At 39.1% G+C, this 26162-nt stretch overlaps 5 protein-coding genes across 9 annotated transcripts in view; 2 read left to right on the plus strand and 3 right to left on the minus strand.

Moving 5' to 3' along the window:
- The window catches only part of LOC102291406 (obg-like ATPase 1), a 48233-nt gene extending 47010 nt beyond the window's left edge, over positions 1-1223 (minus strand). For 2 of the 4 annotated variants that reach the window (XM_042220394.1, XM_042220392.1), the window contains exon 1: positions 908-1223. In XM_042220394.1, the coding sequence (XP_042076328.1) occupies positions 908-1141 (234 nt within the window). In that variant the 5' untranslated portion in view covers positions 1142-1223. The remainder of the gene's footprint in view (positions 1-907) is intronic. The other 2 variants (XM_005921485.3, XM_014333336.2) reach the window with 2 other exon arrangements.
- sp9 (sp9 transcription factor) lies at positions 1222-3309 on the plus strand. The gene is made up of 2 exons (XM_005921484.3): positions 1222-1359; positions 1867-3309. The coding sequence occupies exons 1-2, from the start codon at positions 1339-1341 to the stop codon at positions 3163-3165; spliced, it is 1320 nt and encodes a 439-aa protein (XP_005921546.1). The 5' UTR covers positions 1222-1338; the 3' UTR covers positions 3166-3309.
- A 1252-nt stretch (positions 3310-4561) lies between these two features.
- cir1 (corepressor interacting with RBPJ, CIR1) lies at positions 4562-12235 on the minus strand. The gene is made up of 10 exons (XM_005921483.2): positions 12050-12235; positions 9767-9861; positions 9475-9548; positions 9319-9332; positions 8911-8963; positions 8779-8827; positions 8033-8153; positions 7263-7369; positions 6898-6983; positions 4562-6553 (listed from the first exon to the last, which is right to left on the minus strand). The coding sequence occupies exons 1-10, from the start codon at positions 12119-12121 to the stop codon at positions 5842-5844; spliced, it is 1383 nt and encodes a 460-aa protein (XP_005921545.1). The 5' UTR covers positions 12122-12235; the 3' UTR covers positions 4562-5841.
- An 848-nt stretch (positions 12236-13083) lies between these two features.
- On the plus strand, positions 13084-16148 carry scrn3 (secernin 3). 2 transcript variants are annotated; one of them, XM_005921482.3, is made up of 8 exons: positions 13084-13173; positions 13331-13498; positions 13628-13809; positions 13939-14138; positions 14836-15048; positions 15140-15302; positions 15393-15573; positions 15689-16148. In XM_005921482.3, exons 2-8 carry the CDS (start codon positions 13343-13345, stop codon positions 15848-15850), a joined length of 1257 nt encoding a protein of 418 aa, XP_005921544.1. In that variant the 5' UTR covers positions 13084-13173; positions 13331-13342; the 3' UTR covers positions 15851-16148. The 2 variants fall into 2 exon arrangements, with proteins under 2 accessions (XP_005921544.1, XP_005921543.1); XM_005921481.3 differs by having other exon boundaries at positions 13087-13173; positions 13327-13498.
- A 96-nt stretch (positions 16149-16244) lies between these two features.
- Positions 16245-26162, minus strand: part of gpr155a (G protein-coupled receptor 155a) — a 22902-nt gene continuing 12984 nt past the window's right edge. The window contains exons 6-16 of the mRNA XM_042220381.1: positions 21345-21428; positions 21064-21184; positions 20861-20942; positions 20516-20606; positions 20209-20420; positions 20003-20012; positions 19109-19315; positions 18416-18511; positions 18261-18325; positions 17921-18055; positions 16245-17481 (exon numbers count right to left, since the gene is read on the minus strand). Coding sequence (XP_042076315.1) covers positions 17286-17481; positions 17921-18055; positions 18261-18325; positions 18416-18511; positions 19109-19315; positions 20003-20012; positions 20209-20420; positions 20516-20606; positions 20861-20942; positions 21064-21184; positions 21345-21428 — 1299 coding nt within the window. The 3' untranslated portion in view covers positions 16245-17285. The remainder of the gene's footprint in view (positions 17482-17920; positions 18056-18260; positions 18326-18415; positions 18512-19108; positions 19316-20002; positions 20013-20208; positions 20421-20515; positions 20607-20860; positions 20943-21063; positions 21185-21344; positions 21429-26162) is intronic.

Genomic DNA, 26162 nt, shown 5'->3' on the forward strand with positions numbered 1-26162 from the left:
ATTGTTATATTCAAAGGGAGAAAAATAAAAGTCTCGAGTTTAGAGAAAGGAGAATAATAATAATAAAAAGAAGAAGAAGAAACTGGCGAAACGCGGCATCCTCTTCATTGTCCGCAATTTAATTAAATGTGGGATTGGGCTGGTGTTAAAAAAAAAATTATTTCTCAGCTACAATGAAGACATCGCGTTAATAAATCGGTTTAATGGAGATGACTGGCGGCCTTACAGCAGGAATCTCCTGGATACTGAAACTTCTCTCCCCCCCCCTCCTCCACTATAAAATACTTGTCTTTTAAAACAGATCTACTGCTTTCACTTATCAGGTGAGCTGTCATTTTTAATTAACCCCTCACCTGCGTCCCTCCACCCCCCAACAAGTGGGCAGGGAGGTACGCGTGTGGCACTGGCGCGCGCAAACACGAGCATAGGCACAAATAAGTGGAGATTTTGGCTGGAAAAAAAGTTAACTGATTAATTGCGAGTCTTGGATGAATCTGCTTTCCTTCACCTATAAAGTCACTCGAATGCAGCAGGCTCATAAATAATCTAACTGCGCTCGGAGAAGCGGAGGTCTGCGCTGTCAGGCCTGTTTCTGGACTTCTTGGCTAAACTTTAATCCGTCTCTGATTTCCCAATATAAACACAACCACTTTAAAACCCCAGTCGTTTCCCACCGTGCCTAACACGCAGCAGCTTGCACTTGCGCTTGCACTTCTGCAGACCGCTCTGATAAAGCCATCTCCGAGTTATCTTTCACAAGCATACAGACTGCGCTTAAATCAACAATTTCTCAATGACGTGTTGCGCATGATCTGAATATTTTAAAAAAAATCAGAAGGGAAAACCTGGAGCTGCACCTTAGAAGCCGCAATCTACAAAAGCCTTAGAGAATTAGTGAAACGCTTACCTCTTGGAGAACTGACGTGTTAAAAAACTCAATTCTGGAATGAAAGGAGACATTGAGCCTTCGTGTGAGAATACATAAAAATAACTGTATGCATTTAAAAAAAGAAAAAACACCAAATCGTGTCTTGTATGACAGTCTGGCCGGAGGCTGCACAAACAGATGATTGACGGCGGGGTTTTTGGTGTTTCTGTCTGTGGTCGGCTCTCTCATTGGCCGACTTGAAACCCCGGCCATGAATGCAGCTATCAGATTGGCTGCGCGTCCTCGCCAGCTGTACTTCAAAGAACACGCTCGCTACAACTAGGTAGTGTTGGGAGCTGCGAGCCAAGAGAGAAACCGTGTGACCTGAGTCAACACGGTAAATCTGACACAAATTGGAGCCATACAGCACTGAAATCGCGAACCCTCTCATCACAGCACAGACCCTGGATATGGCTACGTCTATACTTGGGGTGAGTCTGACTTTGTGTCCAAGCACAGAAGTTGCGCGTAAAGTTGTCGCCGCTCACTTTGCTGTGCGGCGGGATGTGTTTGTTGCTTTTCAAAACACGCGTGTTTTCCACGGGTAGAATTTATCATTTTCTCAGTTACTACAATTAAAACTTTTAATCTTGGACAAAACATATAAAACATGGAGATGAAACTTTGCAGTCGTTTAAAGGTTTTTTTTAATATGTTTAGAAACTCGATGAACATTTCTTACCTTGCTTTGCTTACATGTTACACACTCTGTACACATACACGCCTTTAAGAAGAAAATCTCGGGTTCATTCGTTTCCAAAGACGTTTCAGTAAAGTTATGAAATTTTGTCGTATTTAATTAATTTTAGTCATGTATGCTGAGTGCTCTCCAAGCCAAGCGAAATGATTTTTCCTCATTTTCTCGTTTGTTATTCTCTGTTCTAAGCCCATGTGTGTGTGTGTCTGTGTGTTTGTGTGTTTCTTTTTTTTCCACCCAGGAAGAACCACGGTTTGGAACTACACCTCTAGCGATGCTGGCTGCAACTTGTAACAAAATTGGCAACACCAGTCCTCTTACAACTTTACCTGACTCCAGCGCTTTCTCGAAAGGTGGATTTCACCCGTGGAAAAGATCCTCCTCCAGCTGCAACTTAGGATCCAGTCTGCCCGGTTTCACGGTAGCGACGAGCCGCGCTTCGACAGGACTAACACAGACCAGTGGCACGAGCAACAGCGCCTTTTGCTTAGCCTCCACCTCCCCGACCTCGTCTGCGTTTTCCACAGAGTACAGCGGTCTGTTTTCCAACTCCGCCAGCGTCACGACCCAGGAATCTGGACAGTCAGCTTTTATCTCCAAAGTCCACACATCAGCAGAGACTCTGTACCCGCGCGTGGGGATGGCGCACCCCTACGAGTCGTGGTACAAGTCGGGGTTCCACTCAACCATCTCCGGTGACGTTACCAATGGTGCGTCCTCGTGGTGGGACGTTCACACAAATCCCGGGTCGTGGCTCGATGTCCAGAACCCCGCGAGCACCCTTCAGACCTCTCTGCACTCCGGCACCCCGCAGGCTATCCACTCCCAGCTGAGTGGCTACAACCCGGACTTCTCCTCGCTGACCCACTCGGCGTTTAGCTCCACTGGAATCAGCCCCTCTGCGTCTCACCTACTGTCCACCAGCCAGCACCTGTTAACGCAGGACGGTTTCAAAACAGTCATCCCCTCTTACACAGACGCTTCTGCCGCCAACGCCATGATTTCAGGGGGCAGTTCAGGAATAAGTAGCTCCTCGAGGTCGTCCAGGAGGTACTCTGGCAGAGCAACATGCGACTGCCCGAACTGCCAGGAGGCTGAGCGGCTGGGGCCCGCCGGGGCCAGCCTGCGGAGAAAGGGACTCCACAGCTGCCACATTCCCGGCTGCGGTAAAGTGTACGGAAAGACGTCTCACCTCAAAGCGCATTTGAGATGGCACACCGGCGAGCGGCCTTTTGTCTGCAACTGGCTTTTCTGTGGCAAAAGGTTCACTCGGTCCGACGAGCTCCAGAGACATCTGCGCACCCACACCGGCGAGAAAAGGTTTGCTTGCCCGGTTTGTAACAAGCGCTTTATGCGGAGTGATCATTTGAGCAAGCACATCAAAACACACACGGCAGGTGGAGGAGGCAAAAAGGGGAGCGACAGTGACACCGACACCAGTAACCTGGAGACCCCGAGGTCCGAGTCCCCAGAACTTATTTTGGAAGGGGTGAACCCCAGAATTACTGTTAAGGATCCGTCTCCTCACGACGAACCCTGAGGCATCTCCCAAAAATCAATCCAGATTAAAACAAAAAACACACAAAAAATAATAATAATAATAATAAAAACTGCACAGCAATGAAAACGGGTCTTATCTGACGGACAGTAAAGGGGAAAATGTTTCCAGAAGCGATAGCAAAATCTAAAAAAAAAAAATATATTCTCCACAGGCGTGACGAGTATTTCATTCGTAAATTCATCTTTACAAAAAAAAAAAGAAAGAAAAAAAGAGTGATTTACTGTAGGCCTTCGGAAAATTTGAGGGAGACAGCTTGAAAATGAAATGGATGTTTGCTAATGCGCGAAACCTGTTGAACTTTGGTTGGACAATGTGAGTTACACCTTGTATATTGACGACTAAACTATGTGTTATTTTCATGTAAATGTTAGGCTATGATTGTTTTATTCGTGTTGGTATCCTGGAAATCAGGGAGTTTACTTTCGACGCACTTTGTGGATATGTATGTAAACGGCTTTTTAAACTTTGGTTAACCATTTTATTTCTTTGCTAAAAAAATTTATCTATATATAAATGTTTACCTGTATAAAGTCACACGTATAAGGCTTTCATTTTATCGTAATTAAAACATCTTAAAAAAGGCTTTAAGTGTGTGATGTAGAGTTTATATATTTTTTGTTTATTTATTAGGTTTAAATCTAAAAATATATATTTTTTATTTTTTTACTTTTTTAAAGTGTGACAGCTCATCACAGGCTTTTTTTTCCTTCTTAAAATCACCTACAATACGTCGACTTTAACTATTTCCTCTATGGAATAAATCAATGTTTAATGCCCCGGAAAAGACATTTCATGCCCAAATGAAAATCTTGTTAAATGGTATTAATTATGACTTGGAGCACATCGCAGCCCCATGTGTCTTGTATTTGCGATTAGGGATTCGTGTCTTATCAAATATCTAATTAATCTCCGAGACATCTTTTGTTCGGTTTCACTTTATCGAGGGGTTTCCAAGGGGGTTCGCTGACAAAGGTCCCCGAATATTTATTCTAATTGTCCAAATTAACTGCTTTCATTTGCATAGCAATCGATGGACTGAGAATAAGGATGTGGCTTCTTTCTCTTTGCCAGAAACACGTTATGGGAACAGTTTTTTAAACTTCAGAAAAAGACGGGGGGCAAAGAGTCACATGCAAATGTTGAATTTTAAAATGCTCTTTGCACGGCGCAGTCAAACGGTAGCTGCATGTTATTTGAATATCAGTGGCCCCGCACTGAAAGGGTTCAAGGATGCTCTCTGACTTCTTTGTGCTTACCCAGTGCAGCGTCCGACTCTCAAAGAAAAGGCCGGGGAATAATTACAGCATGAATCCAGGACTAGGAATACGTCACGGAAAAGCATCTCATCCAGACACCCTCTTTTTTCCCCCTTTTCTTTTTAAGGAGGATGTTAAATTGACCAGAAGGCAATAGGAGGGAAATTATTTTCATTTCCTTTTGTGTAGCAGCGGCTTCAAGGAAACGGGCAGAAAGTGAAAACTATCAAATTACTACATTTCCAATCTGAATTTAATCAAAAAATATATAAACAGCCTAAATAATAACGCTGAAATTTAATATTTTGTCGACACGTTCAGCAACTGTTTTTTCCTCCATATTTTTATTATTATTATTTTGGGGGGGGGAGGCAAAATGTGTCATTTTTATCGACATCAAAACAGTTTGCAAAATCTGCAATTTGTAAGTCTAAATGTCAAAGAAAAATCGCTACAAAAATTATTTAAAACTCTACAGGTTATATTTAATGTAAATGTCTCATGTAAAAGTAGCCAATGAAATAACTGCAATTGTAACTGCCTTAATTTATACACATCTACTGCATGCCTTATAACGGGGTGTTACTATGCTCGCTGGCTATTTGTACACAAATTATTCTTTGTCTATTTTCATTTAACGCCCGGAAAAAACCCAACGAGCGGTTTACAGAGATTCAGGGATAACGCACTTTAAAGGCCATTAAAATTCGGGGAAACTGGTCTTAATTTTTTGTGCCCATTACTAAAAAAATAAAATAATAATAATAATAATAATAATTTGTGGATTAAAAAAAAGTGTATGAAATTTCTATGAGGTGTCCAGAGCACAAAAACACACGGGTATAAAGACTGACGGCTCATCAGTCCACGTCTTCACTTTCATGAAATTTGACATTAAACTTAAACATCGCGATAAATAACTCCATAAACTAATTGATTTAAAGATTTAATCAGAAAATAACAGTCCTGCTTTTAACAAAAAAAAAAAAAAATCTAAACAATTTTCACAAACACAATCATAAAAGTAAGATTTAAAAATTGCATCAGATGAATTTTATTATTTTTTATTTTTTTGGTAGTGACCCTGAAAAGGAGTCCAACATTTTCCCATCAATGGATCAGATGCAAATTGCTTTTAATGGTAACCAATTCATTTAGACCCTTTCATACAGTACAAAACAGCATCAGTGTGCACTGACATGCATCTAGATATTTTCTGTTGACTGCTTCCCTCTGCTGGAAGAAACGGAGATCAACACACAATTTCTTCTATTTAAATAAAGGGACCCTACATGCATAACAAAAATTACTACTTAATAGATAGTGCAAGAGACATGCATGAGATTTTCCTTTTTCCTCTAGTTCTATATGCAGGAAAAACAAGCTTAAAGAAAGGAGGTCAGTGTCTTCTATTTGTTCTGTCCCCACTTTTGTCTCTTCTCTCCCTACTCTTACTCCTGCTTCTTCCTCTGCCCTCCCTTTCTCTTCTCCTTTCTCTGCTTCTGCTCCTCCCATCTGCTGTTCTGCCTTTCCTTCCTTCTGTGCTACTTCTGTTCCTCTCACCATCTCTACTGTGACGTCTGTCTTTACCTTCGTCCTCCCTGCCTCTCTCGTGGCTTCTACTTCTGTCCAAGCCAGACTTGGAGCTGCTAGGTCTCTGCCTGTCCCTGCTGTTGTGCCTCTTTCTCTCTTGACCTCCTTCCAGCGTGATCGTGTTCTTGGGGCTGCGATTCCGACTCCTGCTCCTTCCCCTCTCTATCCTTGTTTGTCTATAATCTCCAGACTCCTCTTTAGTCTGCTTCTGTCCAGTGCGAGGGCTCGGTGACCTGCTCCTGTGAGAAGAGGCCTTTCTCTGACTCTTGACTTGTCGCTCGCACTCAGAGCTGTTATCCCGACAGGAATCTTTTTTCTTGTTCTTCTTTCTCTTCTGGCTCTTGGACTTGCTATGACTGTCTGAATCTGAGCCACTATCATCACTGCTGCTGCCACTGGAGGAGTCACTCGAGCTGTCGCTGCTTTCATGCTTTTTCTTGTGTTTTCTTTTGCTCTTCTTCTTCTGTTTTTTGCTCTTCTTTTTCTTTGCCTTCTGCTTTTCTAGCCGATCCAGTTTTCTGCAAAACAAAAAATAAAGGAAAACAAGCATTCAATTAAAATTCTTCAGTGACGCAGCGGACATTTAATTTGTGCGTAATAAATTCTGATTAGGCACAAAGTTTGCAGAGATTGGAGTTAAACACTTCACCAGAAACAGAAAATGTAGTGATTGCATTATTTAAAAAATGCATTAAGATACAAGACAAAAAACTAAATGTAATATAAACATAATAGGGAAACTGGGCCTACAATAGCTATAGACACTAAAACATATCACACCATGTTTTAAATTTTGTCTAACTATTTACATTTTATTTAAATATTAATGAAATAAAAGTGATCATGTGTGCAGGTTTTTCACCTGAGGAGTTTCTGTTTTTGCTTGGTTGTTAAAGATTTCAGGAATTCCACTTCGGGGTCTTCCTCTTCCTCACTGGCCACATAATCCTGGAATATCACAAAGCACACATAACATTACAATTTACGAATAAATATAAGCCCTGACAATAAATCCACATTGATCGGCTTTGACAGTGACAACACTTCTTTATTAAATCTACTTATCTGACTTTTTATTTTACACTTTTCTACAAATCTATTCGATCAAAAGACAAACCGCATCTGTAGTTAGTTATTCTCTCTCCCGTTCAAGGGTATAGTTTACAGTACGCGTGTGTTCGTATATTGTCCTGTGTGCACGGAGATGACAGTGTGAGACACAATTACCTGCAATGGATCGCAAACAGTTGAATTCCTACCAAGGACAGATTTTTTCAGAGCAAACCCACTGTTTCGCATCTCCGCCATTAACTCCGAGGGGTGCATCGACGGACCTGTTGGCACAAATCACAGCCTCAGAGTCCCATTGATGTCAGAGCCATACCATCCACTATCTCCACAGTGGGAATTTCAGAGGCGGCTTTGTTAACAGAATGGGACATCAAATCAACTCACTCCACTTCCGGCTGAGCAAATCATACAATATCATTCTCTGCCAAAGCAGCAGTTAAGGGAATCAGAATACACAATAATTACATTTTTTCTCCCGGCACAGGAGGGGGACCATTACAGCACTCCACCATCAACACCACTGACTGGACTCTCCCAGGGTAAACATTATTACTTTACTACTCAACTGGCTGATTGCACAAGTCAGAATCAGCTCAAGGCCGGGAGCTCCAGCAGAAGCCAGAGAGGGACGATACAGTCGGTGTACCTGCTGCGAATCGTGTGACAGGCAAAGCTTCCCAGTGCTCGCAAATTTTCTGGCGCTTTATTCTTTTGTAGTAATAATTATTTGAGTTTTTCCACTGCAAAAAGATTCTGTATATGTGCACTACAGCTAAACTCATTATTGATTATCCTGCCATAAAATAAAAAACTGTACCCAACAATAATAGTGGTGTCTTTATATAGATGTCAAAGCAGCGTTAACACAGAATTTCTCATTTAAAAGATTAAAAAAACAAACAAACAAAAAAAAAAAATGTATTTACCTGCGCCATCCTCTGAGGTCATAGAGCTGGCATTGATACCCGACAGTCCGAACAGAGGACACTCTCTGTCCGTGTTCACGTGGCCCCATTTGTGACATTTGATGCATCTCACGTTGCGCACCTTGGAAAGTTGGGCAATAACAGAAATTAGAATTGGCCGAACACTGGAGGCACATGCAACCCTTTAATAATAAGAAAAATACACTATAATTCACAGAGCATTACATAAGACGGTGTTTGCCATTTTCTCTTTAGCTTCTGATCCTCTAAAAAACAAAAACAAATAACTGTCTACAGCTGACTCTGTAGTCACAGAGGGATTTTTCTAAAAGGTTCATTTGTAGGATTTGAATGCATAAATTTAACATAGTTTCTTTTGTCACTTGCTTAACATGACTCTTAAGCCATTTTCCACATATAAACTGCAGCCCTGAACTTTTCAAGGACTTGCCCGACACAGGCACATGTGAAAAGTGGTTGTCCTATGTCCTACCTCCTGCACGCTCTACCCATGCAGCTTCTTCACCTAAACCACACGGTTTATTTCCAGTAGTGCAAACGTGTCTAAAGCAGACCGTTTCCTGCTGTGCGCTACATGTGAGAAAGGGCAACTGTGGAAAACATCCCGACCTGACGCTCCTGAAATTCTCCCAAGTTCATGTGTGAAAGCAGCTTTACACATTAACTGCCAGGCTGGGGGATTATTTGTGCAATATAAATTTAAATAAATAGAACTCATTACACACCTGGATTCCAAAGGGCTGATCTCTAATATTCATGTCATCCTTTGCATACCTAAAAAGATACAATTTAAAAAGTAATGCAAATTCTGGCAGCAATGCAGAAAACTTCATTGTGTATGAAAATCAACCACTTACTTCTCTCTAGGAGCTCCTTTCTGCCACTCAAATTTGTACTCTTCCTCCCCCTCCTGAAAGTCAGAAGTCTTTCATTACAAATTATAGTAACTTTTCTTATTATAAATGAATGAACCTATATAAGTTGTTTGCTGTCAAACCATCATGCACATACAAGTAACTGAATATAAAGGTAAAAGCATTAGTTTATATTTATAGTTTTAGGGTCACCGGGACCATATAGTTTGCAATGCATTTATAAGATGTTTTTTTCCTGAAAACACAGTTTATGATGTTTAACCATAAGGTGTTTTTTTTAATAATTATTTCTAATTTAGGTCTGTGAGTTACAGACAACAACACATTTGTGTTCACTTAATTTCACCACACCTGGTCTGAAACAATGATGACAGTAAAATTTTACTTTACCTCTTTCTTTTCCTCTTCAGGACAGAAGACAGTTATGAGGAGAAAATAAAAAGGAACAAGCATTTACATTAAAGGAATGTTTTTTTCTTAACAACCACATTTTCAGAATTGAGATCTTTATTACACATTACAGTTGTTTCATAAAATACGACCTACCTTTGGATGCTCCGGGTGGAGCCTCATACATGAAATTCAGGCCATTTTTAACACGATCATCACCCATCAACAACCTTTAGGTAAAAAAGCAATTATTATTTAAACAGTATTTATCAACATTTACAAATAAGAAGTTGGAGGATGTTGCAAGACAATGTCTACTGTAGATTTTGTTCTTGCAAAAGAAAAGTTTTCAATTTACTGAGTAAAATATTCAAATATTCAATTATAAGTGTACAAAAACGTGCGTTGTACGTGTTCTTTCAGGTATCTTCCTGGGTATTTATCTAACCTGTTGTTGTAAGTGTCTTGCTCTTTCAGATATGCCTGCATTAGGTCTTCTTGCTTCTTCTTGTCGAAGGTCAGCTTCTGTTCTGCTATCCATACCTACAACAGAAAGAAAGAAAGAAAGAAAGAAAGAGAAAAGTCATTGTGGGCGATCTGGAAACTCCAGAATGTTGTTCTATTTGGATTAGACTATTTGCTGATATTTTCATTTAGTTGTACAACTTGTCACATTTTTTTCCACTTCATTATTTTTGTGACAAAGACTTCCATTTAAAAAAGTATTATATTTGTTTTATTATTGTGAAATACAACTATATACCATTCAAAACTCATCACCAGCTGTCTTTTGCAATGTGAATCACTGTTTTTGTATGTACTCAATTGATACTATACAGGACTGCTTTATTTATTTGTTTTTTGAATTTTAAGTAGCCAAATATCAGATGTTTTTGATGTATCTATCTCAAAATACAGATCCTATTTACTTTCCCCTCTTTGTGGTAAGAACGGTTAGTGAAAGTTTCAGGAATTTTCAAGAAATTTTTCAGTATTTGATATATTGATGATTACATTTTACAACAATCATTATAAATGTCCAAACTTTAGACCATAAGAGAGACATAAGAGAAGCTTTTTTATAATAATAATAATAATAATAATAATGGATTGGATTTATATAGCGCTTTTCAAGGCACCCAAAGCGCTTTACAATACCACTATTCATTCACTCTCACATTCATACACTGGTGGAGGCAAGCTACAGTTGTAGCCACAGCTGCCCTGGGGCAGACTGACAGAAGCGAGGCTGCCATATCGCGCCATCGGCCCCTCTGGCCAACACCAGTAGGCAAGTAGGGTAAAGTGTCTTGCCCAGGGACACAACGACCAGGACAGAGAGCCCAGGGATCGAACCGGCGACCTTCCGGTTACAGATGCGATTCCCAACCCCCTGAGCCACGATCACTCCCGATCACTTTTTTAGTCCTACTCGTGGGGAATTTGTTGTGTCACAGCAGAAAGTGGATAGTGCACTCCCCCGTCCCTCTTCTCAGCTGTTTCTCTTTCCCTCTTTCTTTCTCCCCTTCTTTCCCCCAGTCAAGCCTGTCCCGTATTCAGTAAGTGAAAATAAAATAAACAATAAAAGGTGAATCAAATGGACCATTACGGCAAGGCTGGGATGGTCAATTTGGTAAAGTAAATCCATTGGGCATCTTTCTTTGCCTTTAGACAACAATTCTGATGGCAAAAGAGCCAAACGGGACAGGCAAAAAAAAAAAGTGGATAGTGCAAAGTTACAGCAGCAAAAATAAAATTTGCCCTTCACCTCCAACCGGTCACGGCAGCCTCTCTGAGCCTGCTTCTACTGGCGATTTCTTCCTGTTTAAAGGGAATTTTTACTTCCCACTGTTACCAACGTGGTTGCTCTTGGGGGTCATATGATTGTTGGCGTTTTCTTTGGAATATTATAGCGTCTGTACCTTACAGTATAAAGTGCCTTGAGGCCACTGTTGTGATGTGGCGCTATATAAATAAAACAGAATTGAATTGAAAGTTTTAAAGGCAAATCATATTCATATACCTACTACCAACTCTTCAATCCATATTAAACTAAAGACGATTTTTTTAATATCACGAAATGGTTAGTTTGCTTAAAGACGTTGGATCAGCAACAATTTTGATTGCTTTTAAACACTTAAAAAAAAGCATAAAACACTAAATACCAATCTGCCCTCTGTGATAGTATCTTTAGTATCTCAAAGTAACCATTTTGGCTGTTAAACTACTGCATCAGAGGTGCACAATAAAACCCACCCTATACACTATGGATGCCAATACTATAACTTTCAAACACTCACATTGAATCAAGTAGTCAAAAGTACATCCAACAGTAAGCAAATATGAAAAGAAGCAACATAAAAGTAAATAAATGGTCACATCTGGCCAGACTTCAAATGAGCAGCATGTGACTGTAAGCTATATTAAAAAAGTTCATAGTATTAATGTTCACTCTGTCGCTAAAGATCGCAGGGAAGCTAAAGCACTCACTCTTCCTAGTTTTATAAAAACATCTCTACCAGCTAACTTTGTTGGTTTATCCAACCTTATGGTTCACATAAAGCAGACTAAATAAAATTACTCACTGAGGTCAACAATTAGCAGTCAGCTAATAAGGCAGTCAGCATAGTGTAAGCTTTTGAGACTTAGCGAGCTAGGCTAGTAGCAGTAGCTAGGAAGCTAAGCTTGCGTTCAGTAGTTTCAGCAGCGTCAACAGTTATCAAGCAGTTACCTTTTTGATATTTGACTTCGATGCAGGATGAAAATCCTTCTTACACATAAAATTAGCAAACGACTTCCCCATGGTGGCGAGCCAATAGCGTTAGCTGAGTGAAAAACGTTTAGCTAACGCAGGTAGTAGCGTAGCTTCCTCGGCATGTAAACAAAACCGCTGTCACGAAGATGGTTTTGTATTGGTGTCACGTGACGTATTCAGGCACGCAGATTGATTGGTCTGTGGGATGGCAAAAATCACGTGACACAGTGTTGACCGTCAATTGTAAAGATGGAGACTGAAATAAAGGCAGCTCTGCAGTTGTGCGTGTGCAGTTTTATGTATAAAAACACAAATAAAAAATACATTATGGGTTTCGTACTATTCTTTGACATTCGACGTATTTGTCAGTGACCTCAAATTTGCTAATTATATTAGTAAGGTCACCAGAATTTATTTCTATCGCTAGAAAAATACATCAAAAGTTACATTCTTATCTGAAACTGCCTTTGGTCCATGCGTTCATATCAAGCAAGTTAGATTACTACAATGCTGTTTTTGTTGTTGTTGTTGTTTTTTGTAGAATCATTAGAAGAATGATTTCATCTTGCTCAGAAAGCAGCAGTCATAGTCCTTACACGGGAATGTGAAAATACTATTTAAATTACTAATTAATAATTAATTAAGAAAAACTCTCAATGGTTTGGCCACCCAGTACATTAGGACCAATGACTTGTTCAGTGCTTTTAATCCAACTAGACTTCTCGGGTCTTCAGGTGCAGATCTGTGGTCCTGAAACATGTGCGTGCTGACCTGAGTTCAATAAGAAAAGTGTCTGAATTCAAAAGAAAACTTAAAACCTTTTTATTCTCACAGGCCTAAACACAATAACTCTCTCTCTGTTAACCTTTTAATCCCCTTGAGAAACTGGAAAACTAGTTTCTTATGTTTTTATCTCTTTTGATAAAGTGAAGTGAAACGTACATAAGAATAAAACTGACAGCAACGGTTGTGCGCAATTCTTTTAACTACGAAAACGAAACTGACTTCATCTCGGTCACGTGACTGCACTGTTTCCGCGTTTGTAACTTTGACAGACGAAAGAAACGCACGAGAATAGAAACTGATGGTAACAACGCTGGGTAAGTCTGCTTATGTGCTATTCAGCGCTATACGCCAACAGTATATTAACATTACAGGGCTTACAAGTGACTTTGTGTGTTTACGGTTTACTACATCTGCTAAATCTGAGCACCAGTGAAAACTGTCTTGGATAACTAAGACCTTTCTTTTAGATAGTTTGGGATTAATATGCGCCCATCTTCGTGTGACACCTTTGTGGCTCTGCCCCCATCCACTGAGGGACAGCGCATCATTTTTGGGAAAAACTCTGACAGGCCTTGCGATGAAGTCCAGGAGGTTGTGTATTTTCCTGCCACAGACTATGCTGCAGGGGAGAAGGTTGAGGTAGGTAATAAAGAGATCATATCATTGCCCTCCAACCTTCAGTCTACCACAGTGCTACTCCTTGCTGAGAGTCCCAGCTGATAACCATTAATACCTTTTGCCCTTGTGTGTTCTTCTTTTTGTGAAAAGTGCACATATATAGAGATTGAGCAGGTCGCCCACACTTATGCAGTTGTATTGAGCAGACCAGCATGGCTGTGGGGGGCAGAGATGGGTGCAAATGAGCATCAAGTGTGCATTGGAAATGAAGCAGTGTGGGGCCGACAGAGTGCAGATGGCGAGGAGGCTCTCCTCGGCATGGATCTCGTCAGGTAAACCCGCCTGTATAGAAGTTGTCTGCTTTTTAAAGTATCTATATACTTAGCTTAATGTATCCTGATGTGCAAAAGAAAATGTAATGGCATGGTCTCCGTTTAAAATTTTGTTTGTCAATTTCACAGGCTTGGACTTGAGAGAGCTGATACAGCTGAGAACGCAGTGACCGTTATCACTGAGCTGCTGGAGAAGTACGGTCAGGGAGGATCGTGCATGGAGGATGAAAGTAGCTTCACCTACCACAACAGCTTCCTCATCTCAGACAGGAAGGAAGCATGGCTCCTGGAAACGTCAGGAAAGTACTGGGCAGCAGAAAGAGTCGAAGGTAATTGGAAAGAAAAAGTTCACTCTGAACATAAGACTTCTTTGGCCAATTCAGGGAATACTCTGGGAAAGTAGACATCCTAAATAGACCAGTAACTTTTATATAATGTTTGTGATAAGTAGTAGTAAAAAGAATAATGGATGGGAGCTGTTAAATTCAGAAGAGAAGATGAATAAATATTTTCAGTGTGTGCACATTTATGGGTATTAAAAGGCATAAAAAGCACAAAAGGACTGAATCGCTCACTACTCTGCAGTCTGCAAATTTTGCAGGCCTCAAGAGGTGAGCCTCATAACAAAATGCACATTAGTTGGATATTTACACTGATAATTTAAGTAGATTAGATACATTAGTCTATACGTGGCATTAGAACAAATACAAAAATTACACACATTTTATGTCCTTTGGAATAAAATAGTGGTTACTACATTAAAGGGCAAAGTCTCAGCTTTTAATTTCAGTATATCTGGAAAGAAAGAGCTGTGTTTGAGATTTAACAAGACCAAAACCTGTCCTAGATGTACTTACACATTCTGACCACCAGAGAGTGCTGGCTGTCCTATTCAGAATACTTTCTAACATTTAAAGGACGGTTGTTGTTGTTTTTGTTTGGGTTTTTTTTTTTTACCTCAGTAAAGGAAAGTTAGAGTAAAATAGATTTAATTTTAGTGACTGCGCATGTTTTCCTCTTCTACAGGTGGATATCGTAACATCTCAAACCAGTATGGCATCACCACTAAGATAGACAAGGAGCATCCTGAAATGAGGGCGTATGCCCAAAGTAAGGGCTGGTGGGATGGGAAGACTGAGTTCAACTTTGCCACGGTCTACTCCTTTATGACTACAGCCAGAATAGAAGCCTCTGGGAGCCGATACTGTGAGGGGAAGAAGTTGTTGGAAAAGAGCAATGGTTAGTCAATGAACACACTCAGAAAAATTGGGGTCACAGGAGGACAAAGGTTACATAATCTGCACCACTGGTGTGCTTTTATTTACTGAAGGTCATATCACAGCGGAGACAATGATGGATATCCTGAGGGATAAAGATAGTGGCATCAACATGGAAGGCATGTTCATGACCACAGGAAGTATGGTCTCTGTGATACCCACGGATCCTGATCTGCCAGGGGTTCACTATTTTACAGCAACTCCAGATCCTGAAAGGTATAGTACTTAATGTTATTTTAGCGCTTAAAGCACTCTTCCAATGCATTTCTACTGATGATCTGCTGGGTTCTTCTTTTGTAACAACAGGTCTGTATTCAAACCGTTCATTTTCGTGAAAAACCTTCACCCGTTAAAGGAGACGTCTTCCCCGAGTTACGGCCTAGATGACCCTGTGAAGAAGAAACCCCGCTTCCAGAGCAAGCCTGACCGCAAGCACGAGTTGTTTGTCAAACATGAACTGGTGGCTGCCATCATTGAGTCCCACAAGGTTTTGCAGTTTAATTCAATTCAAGCCTGCGATTTATGTAAAATTATTATTATTTTGTCTTGTGTGGGCCTTTTTTCTGAACGTGTGCAACTTGTGTTTTTTCCTTTCTCTGTAGGACAGAGGAAGGAAGATCACAGAAGGTATGAGGCAGCTGGAGAAGGAGATGATAAAAGAGATGGAGGAACATCTTTTACATGGTGTTGAGAGCCCAGATTTTCTGGTGAACTTGTTTTCAAGTTCTATCCAGAGGGAGCTTTCTGTTTACAGCCAAAAATGAGGCGAGAGCCACAACGTAGTTCCACACTTTGACACTAGCAAAAGGCATTCTGCTTTTTACGTTTTAATCAAGTACAAAATGCTTGTGCAATAAACCTGCAAAACAACAGGATACTGTTCAGAACTATTGCTTAGAAAGTTGAAGAGAGTGTAATGTTCTTAAATCCCATGACATTAAAGTCTTGACTCTTATTTAATGAATCATTGATGAGAAATGTTCCATAACAAATGCATTACATAATGCAAGAATGAAATCTTTTGTAATAAACTTTTGTTTTTAAACACGTTATGAATATACAGACAAAGTGTGATGATGCATTTTTGAATTGCATGCATTTTATTAAAATTTGGTTTAATAAAACAAAATTTTGCCACAGAAAATGCACCTTATATATTTTGTTACCTTGAGAGAAAAGAAGATCTGCAGCTGTTCCTAAAAGTGTTTTCCCATCACGCTCAGAAGATATACATTGTCATTGTATATTGCTACCACATTATGTTTCAATATGATGACTGAAAAATGACATTTTTTAATCAAACTGGCCAGCAGTTGCTATGTTAACAATTATAGTTCTGGTTAAAACTTCATAAACAATATCCAGTGAAGGTTTCCAAAGAAATAACATCAAATAACATCATTTTTCCCCTTTATTCATTTGGTGAGTGGTTTTTAGTAAAAAACTAACAAAACATGTAAAAGTGTCTTTGTAGAAATTAGGATTGAAAAGGATTAAGTAGAGGAGCGACTTTTTGGACATACACCTCTGTGTGCTTCATCACTCACAGAATGGCATGAAACATAAAGTCAAATCAAATCTATGGTGTAAAAACAAAAACATAAAACTTTTGAAAGGTTCATTCCTTGAAATTTAGAATTCCCCTTTTATCCAGTGTGACACATACAGTATACACTGACACACTTTGAATACCAAGTCATCTGGACGTTGTGTTTTCAGTGGGAGAAACGTTTCGTCACTCATACAAATGACTTCTTCAGTGTCTGCTGACGGCAGGTTTCCCCAACATAAACAGTACATTTGCATAATGACTGAAGCTAGCACTGGCACCACTGGCAAACATGTGACAAACATGGCTGTGAGGTCAGTTTCTTGATAATGAGAATGAACTTTTTGGGATTTAGATTAAAATAATTTATTTATGGCTCGTGTTCAAGTTTTAGCATTGTAGCCGTGACTCAGTGTCTCAGAAATGAACTTGAAATGTTGGATGTAAAGACAACAAACATTTTGAATGAGAGTGTGCAGCACTTTGAACATTTCTCACATTGCCGACAGGGGTCCTCGTTGCTATCACTGTGCCGCGATGGTGAATTTAGTAATAGTACATCGAGTCTCTTGCTGTACAGGAATTTCCTGTTCGAACTGATTTGATTTTCTTTTAGGTTAAAAGAAACCTTTTTCTTTGATGCAAGCATCTTATGCCATGAAGCAATAATACAGCGGACTATCCTGGAAGCTGTATTCCTGCTTGATGTGCTGGAGCACACCACCCTCTTGTAACCGTGTCCCGTAGAGTACTGCCTCGCCACGGTCCTGAGCTAAACCAACCTGCAGAAGCCACTCAACAAGTTCACAGCCAAGAAAACAGTCCACCATAGTCTTCTTTCCATACCTGAAAGTGAAAAGAAGAATTCACCCAAAGGATAGTTGTCTGTAAAAGGAGCCACAAGAAACAGAGGAGCAGACAGAACCCACACACAGAAAAATGACTGAATCAGGAATAATTTTGTTTTGAAGGTATTGTGGTTTGTGAGTCACCGAGCATCAGCAAAGGTTTGCCTAGACATTAACAGGAGGTAGCACAAGCTGATCACCAATCGGAAGGGCGGTGATTCAATCCCTGCACGTAAAGGTACCCTTGGGCAAAATACTGAACCCACTGTGTGTGCATGACAAAGTGCTTAGGAAATTTTAAAAAGTACTTGTATAATTGGGTGAATGTGGCTTTTTGTGTGCGTTGAGTGTCCATTAGAACAGAAAGACACTATAAATACCATGTTTATCATCAGTCTTTACCCAGAGCAGCGGTCAGTAAGACAATGTGCTCTCACCTTCTCTTTTTAACAATGTCATGAAAACACTGCTGCTTGTGGTATTTGGTGAACTGGGTGCAGGTCATCCCGATCTCCTCAGATAAATCACTCTGTGGCTGCTCTTCTTGTTTTCCATACCACAGACTGTATAATCTAAACACAGAACAAAGTTAAATCAGTGAACACCGTAATATATTGTAAAAACACTGTGTAAAAACTCCTCAGAGTTCAGAGGAGAATGAACAGACTACTTCGAGGTGATAGAAAGGGAGCAACCAAGATATGCAGAAAAGCATCTTTGTATAAAAACTTTTGAATGTGCTTAATAATTTGGCAGTTTCATATAAAAGCCATTTACCTCTTCTTAACTGGCAGTAAAATCAAATGTTTGTCCAGCCCAAAAAGAGCAAAGGAGAGAAGCCCCTGTTTAACAGGAAAAGAGAAGCATGACTTTAGTGCTGTGGGTGTGAGTATACAGTCATGAATAGGTAACAGGATATTTCTAACACAGACCTGTCCATAGTTGACCACAGCACAAAAGAAGAGCAACTCCAAGTAGAGTCTACCAGGATTGTGGTTAAAGAGCAGCCACACGCAGCTGGACAAATTCTGTGAAAACAGGATGTAAGAAGACCTTTGAACTAGAAATGGTAGCTAACGCTGTTCACTGAACCAGCTTGTAGAACCAGCTGAGTGGGCATTCATTAAAACAAAAAGAGTCCCTCCCTCGTATGCCTGCAGTGAATAAGTGAGATCAAATTATATGTTTTAAAACTGGCTTCAGCAATAAGAAAAAGCTTTTAATTTAAGCCCAGAATCAGTAATTTCTCATAATATACTAAAAGGAACTACATGGCAGCTGACACATGAAAGTATACCAAAGCATCTACCAGCAATACCTAGTATCTTTTCTTGTACTTTCAGTTTTTTAATCTAGATGTCCCTAATACACTATTTTAAGATTTCTTCGTACAGTAATAAAAATATATAAAATTCAATGTAACAGTAAATATAGAGCCAGACACATGACTTTTCTAATGGGGTCTCTGAATGTGTTTCTTAAAGTCTTCCAGTGACAGGAGTTGGAAATTACACAGCTCAGCCATTTGTATCTGATTTGGTTCAAGATGCACTAAATATAATAATGCAGGCGGATGAAGGCTGACTTCATGTTACTGTAGAACTGAAAGGTGGTTGTTTACTCACAGCAAGCAGGCTGACAGTCAGAAGCAGACACATGACAGGCCACTTGTCTGTCTGCAACCTGTTGGAGCTCCTCCACTTGGACAAGGAGGCAGTCTGTGGACTCGCACCCACTCTCACACTGACCTGAGGGGGGCAGCAGCAGAACACAAATAGATAAATACAAACCCTTGTAAAATACAAAAGCATGCAGGTCAGTGACAGTATATACTATACAATATTACACATATACTATGACTTTTACTGTGAAAATGTCTCAAGCCTCCATTTTTCAGGCTTTCAGAAGGTCTTTCAAAGTTTTTCTTTGGACATCGGTTGCTTTTTCCACTCCTTTTTTAGTCCCTGTACATTTTCAGAGAAATGTTTTGTGACCTAACACTCTACTATGAATCGGTCAAACACAAAAAAAGCACCAAATGGAAGGAATGACCCAGAGTTGTGCCTATGCTTAAAAGACAACTTGGCAAAGAAGTAATTCTGGAGGAAGTTAAACACGGAGAAAAGGCTGAGGTACTTCAAATTATGCAACAGATAGAGGGGTACAACTGTGACAGTCTACAAACCATGTGTAAAACATGTTGGAGGTATCGGGTTTGGAGCTGCATTTCAGTCAGTGGTACGAGGGATCTTGTAAAAACTGAATTACGAATGCTTGTGTTTCAATCAAATAATGGAGTCTTTTATTAAGCGGTTCAAATAGTTTCTCCTCATTACTTGCAGAACTGGTTTACATATACTAGAGTTTGTTGTTTACAGTGGAACTATGACCATGACTCTCGCATTTAGTCAAAACAAAAGCACTGCATGTAATCTGTTCTTTTCTCACATTCCTTTCTTTGCCTGTACAAGCGAGTAATTTTGTGGGTGATATGGAATTTTAACAAATCTGAAACTTACTGTCATTCCTCTGAGGAATGATTCTGTGTGCATGTATATATTGTCCTTTGGTAACTGAAGACCGTTTCTACTTTAACTGAAATTGTTTTTGATGGGAATGAGTTGAATGCCACAGACAAGTTGAACTGTGTTGAACTTAAGTGTAGATGACCTGTAGATAAGGTCTTTATTTAGCACCTCAGATATTCAGTATCCATTAATCTGACTGTTGACGATTTCCTTGATCTCTTGGTGGGGGGTCAGTCTCAAACACGGTCTGGTTTTCGGGTTCATTTTCAATCAAAGGATCTTCTGGAGAGTCAAATGAGTTCACCTCTTCAGTTTGGACATTTTGGGCCCAGCTTCCTCTGCTGAGACACACAAGAGAGCCTCCTCCCAGAAATATGCTGAAGGCAACTACGAATGTGGTGCAGATTATCTGAAAGAAAACATCCAAATTGTATACAGGTTTTATTTCATTATCTGTAATTTCATGGCAGAAAACAGGAAAATGACTTCCCCTGGTATTTTTACCTGTGCTCTGCCATAGAAGAAAGCTGCATCAATGACTCCAAACATTTTTTCCCCACAAATGAGCAAAACTGCAGTTATTAAAGCTGGAATCCTGCAACCACAGATACAACAAATTCAATCACAGTATTAAAATATAAAAACCAGGTCAATGGGATTACCCTGAACAACGTGCATGACACTTGGTTGCAGATATACATTTTTTTACTATTTAATTTTAAGTGAGTTGGTATCATGCAAAATCACATTATATTATGATTTATTAGGTCATTTACATTGTTGATTGCATCGTGAATGTCAGTCTAAACCAAAGTGATGTGTTTTCCAGTCTGTGCACATTCCTCTTACCCCCAGCCCGCAATGACCAACATGCCCGGTGAAACTTTCAGATCCTCAGACTTCAAGAGCACAAGTGAGAGTGCTATCAAACCTTAAAACAACAAAACATCAATTTCAAAATCTGTAGTCACACTACAGATATATCTCACCAGTATGAACCAACATGAAATAGTTCAATGTAGGTTTCCTGTGGTAGATGGTAGTGTGCGTACCTGGCCATATAAAAGTGCTGTAGAGTGAGGTACATAATAAGGTGAAAGTCAGGACCTGACCAATGAAGTTATTTTCCTTCACTACGAAGTTCCACAAGATCATCCCAATGCAAGTCAGAACCTACAGAGAACAAAATAACAAATACAGGCACTTGGTCATTTTTGAATGCCCACAGGTGAGTTCCTTCATATAGATATGATTTATATGATTTACTTAATCCTTAGACATATTAGACATTAATGGTGCTATTAGTTTTTCATGAATGCAATACCATGCTTACCTGTGCAAAGAAAAGGTTAACTGTAAACAAGTGAGGCAGCCTTTTGAATTTTTTACTTAAAAACATGACGGCAATAGTCCACACCTGTGAGAGAAAACATGGATTGTAAACAATGCACTATTTTAACCACAGACTTTAGCAAGAATTGTACACAACAGTGTTAGTTGGTTGTTTTTTGTTTCCTGAGGAATGTAAATGGGAAATTACTGAGAACTATGAAATACATGACTCAAAAAAGTAAACACTGTGGGCGAACAGTTAAAGCAAAGAAAAAAAAGTTATGTTTCATCACTGCAAATATTATTTCAGTGCAGAAATGAGTTTCAAGTTCTTTTAAAGGTTTACTAATAGGCAAAGAATGAGGAAGTACGTCTGCAAGTCGGTAAAAAATCTGTGTAGTTAACAATGCTGAAAACTTGACCTTTTAAGATTCGTTTTCCAAGGTAGTTCAACCAGGTGTTTATCTTTTTACTTTTCCTTTATTTGTCCCAGGTGATAATATCAGATAAACATGAGATCTTGATATGGAAAATAAAGTGATTGAAAGCCCTGCGAGTTATTAAGTGGACTTAGTCTTCACAGAGACCTTAGTCAAGCTAAAATAAAAACAAACAAACATAAAAATACAAAAATCAGATGAAAACAAATAAACAATTACCCAACAACTAGCTGTGGATGGATGTGAATCGTTAGCTGCTGAAATGAAAGCAAAACAACAAAAGATATTTTTGGAAACGTAACCATTGGATGATTAGGTCTTAAAAGGCCTGAGTGCTTGTGTGCCCTAGCTTTGCTGTTCCTAGGACTGCACTATGCCGGATAGAGATTTCGGATTTATTTCATGGGATCTGCTGGAGCCACTCACCCAGATTGGGAGTCACTGACCCAAGTGCTCTGGTTACCACAGGCACCACTGTTGCCTTCACCCTTCACCGCTTCTCCAACTCTTTTCTTTGCTCTTAGTATTTCTAAAGCATATAGGGCTCAGAAGTGGTTATATCAAATTTGCTAACAAATTATAATATTATGGATAATTCTATCTCTGCATAAATAATGGGACAGCATGTTTACACTCACAGCTCTGAATGACAAGCTTTGTGTTTGCTGGGATTAAAAGTTACTTACCTATGATTGAAGGTACGGAAACTGAAACACAGGCAGCTTTTGTGTAAATATGTGTGATAATACGACAGAATGTTAGTTCCCAGTGGAGAAGTTAGAGACCAGTTCAAAGGATGATAAAAACCTAAAAAGCTGTGAGATGACACAAAAGTATTGATAATGAACTGTTTCAATTTAAAGTCAATTCAAAGTAGCACAGAGTAGAAGAGCTTTGTTCATATGATATAATCAACAGATCACAAAAGAAGTTTAAATAATTCAATCCTTCATCAATAATTGTATTTTTTACTATTCTTGACCTCTTACAGACTCTAAAAGTCGTCAAATGAAAAAAAGAAAAACAGTTAAAGATCAAATAGGTTGCCATATATCCTTTTACCACAACTTGCACTGTGTCCAAAAACTTGAGTTGATTAAATGTTTACAGAGTAAGTTAGTGTAGAGGTACATCCTGTATTTTCACTATAACAAAAGCTTCACTATGAAAAAGCATATCCTGCATCATTCAAGCACAGAAAGACTGAAACCTGAAACCAGAAATGCAAATCCAGAGCAGATTTAGCTGCACCAACATGTAATGTTGATAAACTGTCACAAAGGGAAACTATTTCCATAGACCTTGTTTCTAAATTCCATCAGCTCACCAGGAATTCAGCTGGTATTGCAACACAATAGCTGGACTGTTCACCCGAATAAGCAAATTAAATTGAAAGACTGACAGAGTTTTTGCGCAAGATGTAGCCATTTTGTAGTGTGAAAGATCAAAAGTAATTGGACAAAGAATAAATGAAACATGTCATATAGCACTTGGGCATTTATCCACAAGAGAGCGCTGGCTGTCCCGCTTACAGTACATGTAAGGGATGGATCTTTTTAAAAATGTATTTATTTGTTCTTCTGAGTTTACTAAACCTTTTTGGCTAAGTTAATGCCTTCAGTACAACCTTACTCTCAGTGTCTAAATTGTGTAAATATGCAAATGTAAATGGTTGTTTGCAGTTCTTAAAGGAGAGACATTGTAATTACATTGGACATACAATGGCAATAAACTCATTCATTTGTTCAATGTAGCTGAAGTGGTGCAGAACTAAATGAGAACCCCATGAACACAGTGTATCATCATGAGTTTTAGAACAAAAACACTGTGCTACTTGGTTGATGGCTATTCACATTTTCCTCTTCTATAGGTGGATATCGCAACATCTCAAAGCAGTGTAGCATCACAATTAAGATGGGAACATCCACAAATGAGGGCCTATGAATGAAGTAAGCGCTGGTGGGATGCATTTCATCTTCTCACCTGCAGCCACAATGGACGATTGCAGGAGCTGGGAGAGGAAAAGGGTACTGGTTAATGAATAGCTGCACCGAGGGGAAACTAAGATAACATCAGGACAATGGTTTTATGGTCACCACCACTGTTTATGCATGCTATGGTTTTATTTACAGAAGGTCATATCACTGCAGAGACAATGACTAATATCCTGAGGGATGCAGATATGGCATCAGGGCATGCTCATGACCACAGGAAGTGTGCCATCTGTGGTGCTCACAGAACTTCGATCTGCCTGAGGTGCAGTACTTGAGTTCAACCCAAGCACTTGAAGCACTCTTTGACTCCAGCTACCAGCAGGGATCTCCTTGGTTCTTCTTTGTATTCCAGGTCTTTATTTAAACTGTTCATCTTCAGCGGTTGTGAACCTGTGAAAGTAAATGATGAAAGCTAAAAATGTTTAAATTAATTGGGCTGTTAAAGTTGTTTTGTTTTTTTTAGAATTGCCAAAATGTAAAAGCATAACTCGGCTAAAACGTTCTCACCTTTATAGCAAGTTTTATTTTAGATTTGACAAGACATCCACTTTTACTAATTTACTGAATTAAATACTCAGTGTGGTGTTTTTAATGGATGTGCCCCTTGTAATAAACTTGAATGTAAAACAATGACTATACTTTGCAGACATTTCTAACAAACCATGTTTCTAATACAATCACAGTAAAAACCTTTGAAGTATATGAGTGCTCAAAGTCTCATTTTTCATAACACAATCTGAACATTTTGGGAGCATTTCCACTGCACAATGAATTCAAGCCCACAATTTACCAAAATATGTAACTCGGCCTTTGTGGTCACTAGTTGCTGAAAGTGTGCACCTGGATCACAAAAGGTATAAGGTACTGTAGCTTATGAAACATGGAAAAACAACTTCTATGTGGTGACATCAATCCAGATTTTCTGGTGAACTTGTTTTTAAGTTCTGTTCAGAAGGAAATGTCTGGTTACTGTAAAAACAGAGGCCCACATCTACATGCAACCACAAATCGATTCACAGTTTGACACTAGACTCGTTTTTAAAATCAGGCCTTTAAAAAACAAACAAAAAAAACCCACCCAAAACCTTCTTGTACAATGAACTAGTATGAAACAACTGAGTAATATTCAAAACCATTGTTCATAAAATTGATCAGAGTGAAAAATTCATAAATGCCACATCATAAAAATGCAGGTTTAAGTTTTCGCTCAATTGTTCAATAACAAATTCATGAATACACGAGTTAAGGTTTGGTAATAAACCTTTTATTTTATTAGCCAATGTGTGATGATACACATTATATTACAGTAACTTAGATATTTACATACATTCTATTAATATCAGAGTTAGAAAATTAATTAATTTGCTTGTTTACCTGAGAGAGGGGAAAAAATAACTGCAGCATCTCAAACTTCTAAAACAAAACCCATTTTCAGGTGAAGACTTAGATTTTCTTGCTAACGTTTACTTTTTTATGTGGTTACTGAAATGGACAAACAAAAGCAAGTAAAAATGTTGATCGAACTGGACAGTTGCTGTTTGTTAAAGCTGTGTGAATAATGTACATCACTGTCAAGACCTGTTCAAGTACAGGTTTCCAAAGCAACGAAACCTTTGCTTCATGCGAAATTAATAATTAACTGGTGAAATGTGAGTCCTTTCCCTTTATTTATTTGGCAAAAGAAAATATTCTTGATAAGAGTGAAGAAACACAAAGGTGTCCTAGTAGATCAATGACTGGATTACGCAGAGGAGACTCTCCCCCCCCCACACGCACTTTTTTTTTTTTTTTTTTTTAAATGAGAACACCTCTTTGTGCTTCATCACTCACAGAATGGCATAAAATATACAAATAAAGTGTCCCGCACTCCAAAACGAAAAAAAGAAAAGAATCTACTTTTGGAAGCTTCTTCCCTTGAATCACAATCCCAGTGAAGTTCCAGTGTGACACATACAGTATACACCTGCACACCTTAAAGAATACCTCTTCTCTGTAAACATCCATCACAATCTGAAGCCTGACCTGATTTTCCTGAAGTGTGTTGCATTAAACAGTAGGCGAGTCACAGCTTTTTCACATAGTCAGGAATTATTCGGCTGCTTTTAAGTTGTATCTCCTTTTGATGTTGCCTCCAAACAATAGATTTGGATGAATAGGAATATATGTGCAAGTTTTAGCAATGTGGCTTTGACACAGTGTCTCAGAAATAAACTTGTCATTTTGGATATAGAGACTGAGGTGGTTATTATACACTCCTCCTTCCTTTTGAGACAAACTACACACAGCTGCCTTTTTTTTTTTTTTTTTTGCATTAAAGGAAACAGTACATCGAGTCTTTTGCTGTACAGGAATTTCCTGTTTTGACTGAAATTTCTTTTAGGCTTT

This window comes from Haplochromis burtoni, unplaced genomic scaffold, assembly GCF_018398535.1.
Source record: "Haplochromis burtoni strain Fernald_Lab_line unplaced genomic scaffold, NCSU_Asbu1 Contig_48, whole genome shotgun sequence".
Lineage (NCBI taxonomy): Eukaryota > Metazoa > Chordata > Actinopteri > Cichliformes > Cichlidae > Haplochromis > Haplochromis burtoni.